The 12617-nt window shown below is 31.0% G+C and overlaps 1 protein-coding gene across 29 annotated transcripts in view; it reads right to left on the bottom strand.

Moving 5' to 3' along the window:
• Positions 1-7809: 7809 nt before the first annotated feature.
• Positions 7810-12617, bottom strand: part of LOC114317627 (uncharacterized) — a 9807-nt gene continuing 4999 nt past the window's right edge. For 6 of the 29 annotated variants that reach the window (XR_003648679.2, XR_003648685.2, XR_003648686.2 and 3 more), the window contains exons 10-15: positions 12457-12517; positions 11590-11703; positions 10644-10757; positions 10447-10556; positions 9112-9186; positions 7810-8169 (exon numbers count right to left, since the gene is read on the bottom strand). Coding sequence is in view for 7 of the 29 variants with exons in the window: in XM_028264381.2 (XP_028120182.2) it covers positions 9160-9186; positions 10467-10556; positions 10644-10757; positions 11590-11703; positions 12457-12517 (406 nt within the window). In the remaining 22 variants the exon portion in view is untranslated. Of the gene's footprint in view, positions 8170-8604; positions 8765-9111; positions 9187-10446; positions 10557-10643; positions 10758-11589; positions 11704-12456; positions 12518-12617 lie in introns of those variants that run through there. The other 23 variants (XM_028264381.2, XM_082905607.1, XM_082905610.1 and 20 more) reach the window with 6 other exon arrangements.

Genomic DNA, 12617 nt, shown 5'->3' on the forward strand with positions numbered 1-12617 from the left:
ACCGGTCCTCTCCTTGCACTTTTTTTTTATGCTCCCTCCTTGTTGGGCCTTCAGACTCATTTTTAGGTCTAATTTTGATAATTCGAATCGTTCATATTTCAAGATTTATTTAGTATATCATGCCTGTAAAAAATTAAATTGATCGAATATCAGAAAGTATGTGTTTGGAAAAATCGAAATAAAAACTATTTTCTTAAAGAATTTAATAAACAATTTTCCGAACGCATACTTTCTGATATCCGATCAACTTGATTTTTTACAGGTATGATATACTGAATAAATCTTAAAATATGAACAGTTCGGATTATCAAAATTAAGCGTAAAAGTGGGCCCGAAGGCCCTGCAAGGAGGGAGTGCAAGGGGAGGATCCCAATTCGACCCCGAGATGCAGGTTATCGGTAACAATTTGATAAAGTATTAATATAATAAATATCTATAAACCAATTAAAAATTAAATTAAATTAATCACTGCTCAACGTTAAATCCCTTTAATTGGATTACTAATGCGTGAACTCCATAAAAATTTTATTTGATTGAAAAAATTATTTTATCCTCACTCTACAAAAATAATAAAATTATAATTTTATATAATAACTGTTATTAATTAATTTTGTAGATTTAATACAATTATAATTTTATATAATAAATGTTATTAATTAATTTTGCAAATTTAATCTTAAGCAAATAATGCCATGTTTGATTTGATTTTTAAACAGAACCGCTACAGACCCCCAGTGGGGGTCGCACCCTAGTGAGGTGGCGTGTCCCCACTGGCCGAAACTCAAAAAAAAAAAATTAATAAAACAGTTTTTTTTTTTACCCAATCACCACCTGCCACCTCACTGGGGGTCGACTCCCAGTGGGGGTCCGAAGCATTAATCATTTTTAAAAATATCTTTCAAATTTTTTTTCTTCTAAAAATTAGTTTGGTGATAAAAATAAAAAAATATTTATTATTTTTATATAACTTTATCTTTTGAGTTGTCAACAGTAATTTTTTAAAATTTAAAAATATCTTTTTAATATTTATTTTTATTAAATTAATTTTTATTTTTTTTCAAATATTTACTTCCTTGAAAAAACAAACCAAACACGATCAATGTCACCACAAAGGTATAAACAAACACAATTTATCATTTAATTTTATAGAACTCACAAAATCAAACGTAACTTTAAAGTCACACTTTTAATTACATTACAAAAAGCTAATATATGCACATGAACCCGGACGTGACAAATATTTGCAATTTCTTTTTTTAATGGCCTGGCCATAAATGCGACGTTGAAAAAAAATATATCAAGGGGTAAACTTTAGACTAAGAAAAATAAATAAATAATATAATCTTTGATGAATGGAGCCAAATAGAGAAATGAGGTGTGAGGGTGATTAACCACATCTGGTCGGCATAGTTGGTGGGGTGAGCAGCGGATATATTGATTCGTCAAAATTGATCGAACTAAATCGATCCGTCGCATTTTGAACGGATGCGTGATGACGAGCAGATGGTTGCGGATTGATTTTCTCCAATCCGCCAATTTGGCGGACGGATGGCGGATTTGAGATTTATTTAGCCGCAACCGAACCGCCAAACCGCCAAACCACGAGCACCCCTAGTAATTTATAAGATTTTGTGTTTTCAATTTGTTTAAATATTATGTTTGTGTTTTCAATTGAAAAAAAATTTAAATATTCTGTTGAAAAAAAAATTTTAACTTAAATATATTTTTTGAATTGAAAAAAATAAACGTATTAATTATCTATATTTTTTTATTTTTAAATCTAAATCTAAAAATAATAAATAGAACATATGATATATGCTGGTTGGTTTTTGTTTTCAAAAATATATATAGATGTAACAATACGACATACAATCTCTACTACTATTCTGTTCATGATTTTGGTGGTTTGAATTGTTATTATATTTTAAGAACCACAGATTGTAATACTTTATGTGGATGAATCATGCTGTGATTATAATATGTAGATGAGGCATGCAGTGATCGTAATATTCTAAAGTTTTAAACTTTCTTTCTTTAAATAAGGCATACAGTGATTGTAATACTTTTTTAAGTCATTGACTGTAATACTTTCTTTTTCTTTTTCTTTTTGAGAAAGTGCACAAGTTGAATTATGTTAAAAATTTATAAAATTTTAAACCGCCAAACCGATTTGTATCAATCCGCCAATCCGCTCAATCCACATCCGCCGGATTGGCGGACGGATGCAGATTGATTTTCTCCAATCCGCCAATCTGGCAGACGGATAGCGGATTGGAGGTTCCGTGGCCGCAACCGACCCGCGCCACCCCTAGCTGGTGACGATAAGGGTTTGAAAATTTATTTTTTTTAGATTTTAAGTTGGAATCTCCTAATCATTAAATGTATATTTTGGGGCCGTAAATCACAGGATATATTCTCTCTGTCTCAAAATAATAGTCCTTTTTAAGGAATTCAATTTTTTTTAGTAGTACAATTATTACATTTGAATAAAAGTTGATTTTTCAAAATTATCCTTTTGATAGTACATTTTTTGGGAATATCAATATCATAATTGTACTTTTTATATTGTTTATTAATTTAAAAGAAGGGCAAAATAAAAAATTTATATTATTTTTGTACTTGATCTTTAAAGAGAGACTAATATTTTGAAATAATAAAAAATAGAATAAATGATTAATATTTTGAAATAGAGAAAGTAATTCCTATTTCAAAAGATTTGTTCGGATTGCAAGAACTTAATTTAGGACGCGTGAACTGGCCCAAAATGTTTTACGCAACCAAAAAAAACAAAAACAAAAAAAACGTGTGAGGGTGACACGTCGGCATCTTCAAAGATTATGATACCCGGTCAAACAGTCAAACAGACATCCATTCGTTTAATGCCACGTGTGTCGTGTCAGCTGAAGTGAATCTGGTCAACCGTTTGACCAGAGAAATCCTATCCTCTCCAAATTATTGCCAACATTTTTTTTAAAATTCTTTTTTTTTTTTAAACTTCTTTGATATTGTCCTTCTAAAAAATAAAAATAAAAATTATTGCCATCAAACATTTATAATTAAAAACATTTGTTTCATTTTATTAATTTCTTTATGGTGAAAAACATTTCAATATGTCAAATTTGAAAATTAGCTTGAGTTATGAAAATATTTTGAGACACTAACAAAATATATCGGAAAATATATTAATGAATGAAAATATAAAGTTTGCGTGTGAGTCTATCATTTTATCACTTAACATTATGAATTAATACATTTGTTCATAAATTTGAAACAAAATTTATTATAAAAAAAGCCGAAAGGTGAATTGTAAATTTAATTATTTTTATTGCAATATAAATCTTAGGTTTAATGGTTAGATTTTGGAAAATGAATTGGACCCCAGTAGGGGTGTTGGGGTCATCTCTGATTGGTCCAAAAATTATTTATTTATTTTGTTTTTTTATTTTAGTTTTGAGCCATTGACAGTGCGTCAACTGTCATTGGGGGTCGCCCCCACTGGGAGTCCTCAGCATTGCCCTTAGATTTTTCAGCACTTCTAAGGACACCACTAATTTATAAAAAAATGATATGATAAATGTCAAATTTAAAAAGTCACTTTGTCCTCCATCATAAGGTATTGAGTGTTTAATCACATTTAATTTTACTTTTTAACTATGACAAATAATAATTAAAAATCACATAAAGTCAGCTTGTGTTTGGCAAGTGGGTTTGCAGGCTTTTTTGGTTTAAGCCACAAAAAACAAAATAGGCTATTTTAGCCATAACAAATAAAACATCACATCCAACCCATAATCATTACATTCTTCTTTCATAAAAAAATTCAAAAAAGCTAAAAAGCCAAAAAGCCCTTCCCAAACCAAGCTTTTAAACCTAGGCTAAAATAGCCAAAAAAGCCAAAAAGCTAAAAAGTCAACCCACTTCCCAAACGGAGGCTCAATAACAAAAAATACATTAGTCAAATCAAATCAAATAAAACATTTAAGTCATGAAATATACATGTCACAAAAAAAAAATTCTTCTTAATTTACACGTTAAACTAGTCATCCACTCAAATGCAAATCGTGAGATCTTTTATGATTGTAAAAAGACAAGAATTGACCGATTAGAGTATTTAATGTTTTTGTAGAGTAATATTGTGATTAATTTCTGTATCAAATGCATTATTGAATTAGTTTAATGAATCCCATTTTATATCGCAAAAAATAATGCATCCCATAAAATAATAATCACTCTATTTGGTTTCAATTTTTAAAGTTTATTTTTAAAAAAAATTTATTTTTTCGTTTTCCGTATTTTTTGTTTTATCGAAATTTTTTAATATTTTAATTAACTTTTTAAATTTTTAGACACACTTAACACAAATACACTTAAAAAGTATAATATTTGTGAAAAAAAAAATTTAAAAAATTCATTAAATACCAAAAATATATATCAAAAAAAAAAGAAAATTCATTACATTTTTCTTATTTTTATGTATTTATTAAATTTTTAAAATATTTTATTATTTAGATATATGTAAATAAGGTGGATCTAAAAATAAGTAAAAAATTACTTAAAAATTTTAAATATTCACTATAAATAAAAAAAATACAAAAAAACTCAATTTTAAAAAATTTAAATAATAATAAATTACTCATACATATATATATATATATATATATATACTATGAATCTATGACCAAAGCTTGCAACGCATTCCTTATATATAAACATCGTATATGTGTGGTCTCTTATCCCTTCATTTCAACTACTCCATTCCAGGTAGAGATTCCATCTCTCTCCACGAAAGTTGTGTGTCCCATATACATAGAGAGAGAGAGAGAGAAAGAGAAAGAGAGAGGTCAAATTTTATTAAAACACTAGCATTAATCTTCCTCCAAAACCAATCCTTGTTTTAAGAACCCATCAACACCATCCACTTTCATGGCTGCACAGTCGAACTCAGACTCGTCACCTAATCTTAGAATTATTGTCCAAAATAACCCCTCACAATCCCAACTCTCTGAACTCGGTATCAAATCTTGGCCCAAGTAAGTCTCTCTCTCTCTCTCTCTCTCTCTCTCTCTCTCTCTCTATGTTATAAAGCCAATGGCACACTTGGTGTAGATGAATCGAATAACGTTGTAACTTCTTCTCTTAATCAGTTTCTTGTCTTATTAGATCTAATCTAACTGTTTTAATTAGTCACTGTCAATTTAAATGATTCACGTATAACGTTTCGTACATACATATATGTTAAGTTTGCTTTTTTTTTTTCTTTTTTTTTTTGGTTGGTGGCGAAAAGATGGGGTTGCTCGCCAGGGAAGTACCAACTGAAATTCGACGCAGAGGAGACTTGTTATCTTCTTAAAGGGAAAGTTAAAGTCTACCCAAAAGGGTCATCGGCGGCGTCGGAGGTCGTGGAGTTTGGCGCCGGTGATCTCGTCATAATCCCGAAAGGACTCAGTTGCACGTGGGATGTGTCCGTAGCCGTTGATAAACACTACAAATTTGATTCCTCATCATCGTCATCATAAGATCTACTTGTATGTTTTTGATTTTTTTGTTTTGAGTTCTAGGAGTGTGATGTTTATAATTTTATTTTATTTTATTTTGGGTTTAGGGTTTGGTTTAGAAGGTAGTAGTGAATTGTGTTTGTCATAGAAAGGGAAAACAATTTGTCAATGCATGTCCTATTCAATACTTCAAACTAATCTACTTTTTTATGTCTTTTTGTATTAAAACTAAAATGAGTTTTTCTTTTTAATGTTTGTTTGACTGGTCAAGGGCATTACAATTTTATCATGAGGGAATATTGGACTAGTTAGGGTAAGCCTTTACTGCTCTGCTAGGATAAAAAAAAAAAAAAAAAAAAAAAAAAAAAAAAAAAAAAAAAAAAAAAAGTGATTGCATATCTGTAATAGTAATGATCCAACTGATTCTAGACTTATGTATCCACATTTTTATATCATACCCATACATATATTAGCTTTAGTATCTTGTTTCTTCGTTACATTTTTATTTTCAATGTGTTTTATAAAGATGATTAAAAATTAATTTTTTTAATTTTTTATGTGAGAGATGATACAAGTTGATTTTTGACTTTTTTATAATGTTCCAAAATGGCGCCATAGTAAAATAAGATGGTAGGAATTGATAGCCATTCTAACATTACTACTACTCTTTTGGGATTTAACTATAAAACTAATTAATGCTAAAACAAATTAATTTATTTGACATTTTTTTAATTTTTTTAACATTTCTAATAACTTTACAAAGTGGTTAAAATTAACTTTTTGGTGAGAAATTAATATGATCAAATAACCTCTCTCTTTTTTTTAGCAAAATAGATTTGTTTTTTTAACTAATAAGTTGATTTGTAAGATATTGCCAAATGTATTTATGAAAAATTATATGTTTAGAATTTTTTTTACAAAAATAAATATATATATATATATATAAAATCATACATTATAATGTAATGATAATTTTTTTAATAATTATGAACCATAGTGATCATCTTTTTGAATTTTAATAAATTAATATAAATGAAATATTATTCTGCATGAATATTTTGTTCATAAATTTTATTTATATATAGCATTATCTTTATATATATATATATAGATATAGATATAGATATACAAAAAAAAAATCAAACACGTTACCAAATACAAAAAAATATTATTCAATTAGACTTTTTAAAAATGAATTCCATCAATGGATCTTGTAAAATTATGTACATTCATGCAGTGTTTAATGTGTTCTTAGCATTAATTTTAAATAAATACAAAAGTTAAAAGCATTTTCTCTCCAATTTTTTATTTTTATTTTTATTTTTTATGATAAATACTCTGCTTTATACATTTATAAAATAAAAACAAACATGGAGAAGCTGCATTTTTTTTTTTGGGAGAAGATTCCTTCTTTGTCCTTCGCACCAGGTTAGAGTAGGGTTGTTCCTTCTCATATAATGGTAAGAAGGATGGTACAAACTTGTCGTCTTGAATAAATCTTTGGGCCATGGAACCCCATCCCTGTCTGTTTTCCCAAGCTGTATTGTTCCTTTGTGTACCTTGATTGTCGTGTGCTCTTCTCTTCTTTTCTTTTTATTTTTTTATTTTTTTTTATATGTAAGGTATATTGAACCAATTTATACGCACCAACTAAATCCCTACAATCAAAACACAGCCTTCCAAAACAAATTTATTTGATAGTAGTGTGCTTGTGTTTTTTTTTTTTTTTTTTTTTTGTGTAATTTGTCCTAAGCCAACTTATGTGTACTAGACTAAATCCCTACAATCAAAACAAACTTTTCAAAACAGATTTATTTGTTGTAACCTGTGACCCTAATGCTGTTTTTGGTTGAGAGATTTGAATAGGAATTTAGAAAGGGAAATGAAAAAAGTGAAATGTAAAAAAAATATACCTACATTTCACATAGTTTCACACACTTTTTTTCTTTTCCTTACCAAATCCCTCAACCACACACAGCATAAGAGTTTTGCTAGAATCAAACCTAAATCATTAGAATAAGCAAACAGCAACCAAACCTAACCTTGGGGTTTGTAGTGTGCTTGTTTCAATGTAATTCACATTTTATTTTAATTTTTATTAAAAATTATAAATTAGTGTATAGAAAAAATAACTACAAAACATAAAAATGCAAGTCAGTCAACGCATCATGTGGCAGCATTTCAAACATCCCATTAACCAACGAGCAGCTGAAAATCAGATAAAGAATTACAAGCTCTAAGAAAATAATAATAATAAAATAAATAAACTACAATACATTAAATTTGATTTTTTGTTTTTAAACAAAACACGAACTGAGACAGTAATCGAGAGCTATATATTAAGCTGATTATCATGGGAACAGCTCATTTTTTAAAATTACATCAACGCATTGACTGTTAACGACTTAATTACAAGCACCCCCAACAGCTGAGAAATTCTCCCCCAGAGAATCTACAATATTTTTCAGTTTGCCTCTACCCTCGCTACTTCACCCAAAAAAAACACAAGCCAAGAAAGATACATAGAAAAAAGTGAAAATACAAACTTGTCTTGACACCTATGATATTGTACAAGTTGACACAAACATGATTCAAGTATACGGGGAAAAAAGAGATTGAAGAACCCCAGTTCCAACAAGCTGAAACAGCTCCAGGAGAGGTATGGCACGAGTTCCTGGAGACACAAGTATGGGGGTTCAACCCGTATTAAACAACATTCTATTATTCACAATGCAACATATTCTGAAAAAACAAAAATAAGGGGAGCCTCCAAACATAACGCAAAACAGTACAAAAAAACATTCTGCTCATCCACTAAAAAATTTCAAACGGATCTACTCAAAAGGGGGAGTACACGAGCTGTCTATTATAGTATAATAATTCTCGCTTGCACAGCTTTCTGGAGTGCTTGATAGTTGATATCTACTTAGTTACACAAATGTCACAATATTTTCATGAAATTGGTAAATCTATCACTTTTTATGGGCAGTCTCTTGGAAAACCAGGGCTCCTGGGAGGTCAGTGAGCAATCAGAAAGGAAACATCAATTTTTGCATCCTCAAAACCTTTGGAACTAAATACTAATGAGACATATAGGTAGACTTGGAAATCTAGCAAGGGGCTCAAGAGAAACATGTTATTTGGAATTACAAAAGGTCAACATGAAAGATGATGGTACATGCAAATAAATGGACTAATGAGACACAGGAAGTACTCTGAAATTGTGGTAGCTTGGTCAAGAAGTGTATAAATCCTCTTAAATTGACTGCCTGTAAGACCATCAAATGTAAAATCGTAAGCAGACAAATAAAAAAGAAAGGGAATCCATCATCCCAGAAAAATTAGCTACAAACTCTAGTGTTAAACTCGGCAAAAATTGCCAAGTTTCTTGGTAATGTACATGAATATGAGTGCATATCAACTTCAACCTTAACATAGCACCAAATTCTTAAACTACATGTTTATTCTAATCAAGGAATAAATAAAGCTTCTTTTTTCTTTTTTCTTTTTTTGAGAAAAAATAAATAAACAATTAAATAATAGGAAAATTAGCCCATCCATATCTTAAAAATTCAACAAATATTGAGAGGAAGCATCAAAGTTGAGAAGCACATACTATCCAACTCAAGCTGTACTCCTCTAATGATGAATGGCAACCATGAGTCTAGCATTCTAAAGCATATGTCTGAACCTGTAACAAACAAGAAGACATAACTAATCATATTCCTGCTTTGTAACGAAACTATTCAAACGATTGACACCAATTTTCCACCTCTAAATGAAGGGAACAAATACATCCAGAATGCATTAGAATAAGGAATTATAGATATTGCCCAGTACCAAAAACACAAAGTACTTGTATCAAAGGGGGGGGGGGGGGAAACTTGAAAGAAATCCAAATACTTTATCATGTCAATAGTACAAGAACAAGAGTAAACAAAAAAGTGGAGAAATCAGTGATGAAGAGTGAAGGAAACAGCTTTGTCTCAATAAAGGCTTGTATATTGTGTGCCACACCAAACTGAAAGGGCCCCGGGAGATGTTAAAGTTACATCTTCCAACAAAGAAAATGAAGCACAATGTAATAATACAAATCGCAATACAAGTCAAAATTGAACGATATGACTTCGTATTGTGCGATACAAGTGCGTGCAATACGGTATGTGATACATATCTCTTTCTAACTGATACGAGACGTATTGCGTATCATAAGATATTGATAGCACGGATCCCATCCTCTTACCTGTTAATGTTTCCATATTCCAATTTCCTATGTGTACCCTACTCTCTTGGACTAGCTTCTTTACCTTCACTCTTGTACATTAAAGTATAGTAACCCTTGCCTACTTATTACCACACCCAGACACCAACGCAGCACATCGATTGGGGGAACACCGCAGCTAACGCTTGCACGTTGCGAGTAAGGAACGCCCCAATGGAAGAATTCTTAGGATCCATGATTGTAAAGACTGATTATAAGTTTTATGTCGACTCAACCAACCACAACTATCGTCCTGTATTCAGGCTTTGGAACGACGGTGTAAAGATAAAACATAAAACATGTGGAGATTTTCTTCAAACTAAAAAGACCATGCTTAAACGCATATCTAAAAAGCACTAGTTATCATATTTTAACATTCATTTACCACATTAGATCACAAAAATAATAATAATAATAAATTAAAGTATAAAGATCAGCCAAAAATTATTGGATCAAGACGAAAAAGCAAAGATGCAACTGCTGTCAAGTATAAACACAACACATTAATGCCTACAAAAAATTAAAACACACACACACACACAAAAAAAAAGATAATGATACACCATCTGTCAACCGAAGAAAATGAATAAAGCATAGAGAATCAAGGACAGAACTAAGCATAGTGTAAACAACATTTGAAAGCATAAAAAGATTACACATCAAAGAAATACAGAAGGAAGTATCTACCACAACCTGGGATACTGTTCTACCTCAACGATATTTTCCTCTGAAACAACCATTGGTCTAGTACAAATCTTGTCATGAGAACCATCATACTGCAAAACCCTAAGCTTTCCTTCCTGTGATTAACAGCATGCCATATCTCAAAAATCCAAGATGATATTCCAAAAAGAATGTAAAACCTCCTGACAAAGACAAATGCGCACCTTAGTTCCATAGACAAGGCCACCACCTGCTAAAGGATGGAAGCAAGCTACATTGACCTCATCTTCTGCACTCGGAAGCACACTCACAAGTTCCATATCTGAAACTCGATATACCTGAGCCCAGGGCAGAAAAGAGTAATTCTCAACAAGGGAAATCAAGCACTTTCTAAGCAATTAAATAGCAGATCTTCAATTCATATATACTGCATGAACAATGAGGTTTGCCAACCCTTTTGAGTTGCATAATCATATGATAAATTGTTCTGCCAACCCTTTTGAGTTACATAATCATATGATGAAGATTAATTGAGCAAGAGAACTAATGCATACCTCCAGCAGATTACCAGTAAATTATTTTCCGTTCTAAATTTATGTTTCTTTAATTGTTTATATAGGTTCATATTTATTGGGAAATAAATGATTCTACAGATTCAACAATGGATCCTAAAGATTCCCAGGCCTCTTAACTACTTCTGAGAGTCTTTTACATCTAAAATTTGTATGCATATATTGACATTCAGAATGAAGCTTATTGGTGATATCAGTAGAGTCTTCAGTGTACATTTTAAAAACATTTGCATTAATCCCCTCATTTCTTAACTAACAATGGTTAACAGCGAACCAATGAGAAGCACAGTTTAAATTTTGCCTTTCACTGTCCTCTTTTCTTCACAAGTACAGATAAAATTTATAAAAAGACACATCCGATGTATACAGGACATATAAAAAATAAGCCATGTGTCCCCAATCAAGTTGAGTCAGTTACATGAATCTTTTTGGCCTATTAAAATTCAAGTTCACAAGGGATCTAACAAAGAGTTTCATGTGTTGACTTTCAGGCTACCCAACACATAACCCTCCTTATCCGGGCTTGTGACTGGCTGTGTAAAGAAACAATATGAACATTTTCAAATTATTCAGACAAAGGGAACTAGTGAACTTTTACCTCCAAAACTGTGTAAATAGGTAATGATGTTTCTCCATTAATAACAATGCTTTTAAGAAGAGAGCTATGGCGACGACCGTAAGCAAGCAATATGTGCTCAGAAGTGGGAGAAAACTGCACGAACAGAGTTAATACACCAGTTCAGCTTTCATTACAATAGATATATGTAAGTATGATTATATGAAAATCATGCACAGTATCTATCAGAAAGTTTTATACTTGGTGCTTAAGGATTGAAAAGGTGAATTTTTTGATGTCTCGTTGACATAAAGTGCATTAGGTTTCAACCCATAGAATTTCAATATTAAAATTCCAGTCCCTAATTCCTGAATAAACTTTGCCTTTCCCCCTATCCTTCTCTTTTGTTTTTACCCCTTTGGGGGCTGCACAAAATATATATATATATATATATATATTTACCCTAGTGGAACAGGAACCAATTCCAAATTCCAGTGAAGGAAAACCATTAACAAGTGTCCTTAGACCTTCAATCCAAAAATGAGTTATGCTTACCATCTAGTAACACCACCAAACAAGACTGTCTCAATATCACAATTTCTCTTACTAGTTTATTCAAGTAAATGTAATAGACAAATGCAATGATGAAATTTCAAATTAAAGACATCACAAATAAAAAAGACTTGCACAAACCATATCCAAGAAAAATAAAAAATAATGGGGGCTGGGAAATAGTGTTAGCAGGATTTAACCAGACACGGTCTACGTGAGTTAAATAGCTACACTGTAGAGCCTCTTACATTTTTGTGTTTTTTGGAGGGGGTCATATAATGAGAACATGACTCTGCTAGCTATTGAGTAAATTAATGAACAAACTACATTTCCATGCATCTACAGGAAGCAACCAACCTGGATTGAAGTTAGACAATGAGCAGCTCTAATTGCCCGCGATACAAGAACTGAACCAAAACTATACAATTATAATCGAGATTAGATATGATGAAAATTTATTGTATCATTGAGTTGAAAGAAAGTAATTAGGTGTAAACAAATAGATGAAGGGATCAAAG

Source organism: Camellia sinensis, chromosome 14 (genome assembly GCF_055761805.1).
Source record: "Camellia sinensis isolate YWXY chromosome 14, ASM5576180v1, whole genome shotgun sequence".
NCBI lineage: Eukaryota > Viridiplantae > Streptophyta > Magnoliopsida > Ericales > Theaceae > Camellia > Camellia sinensis.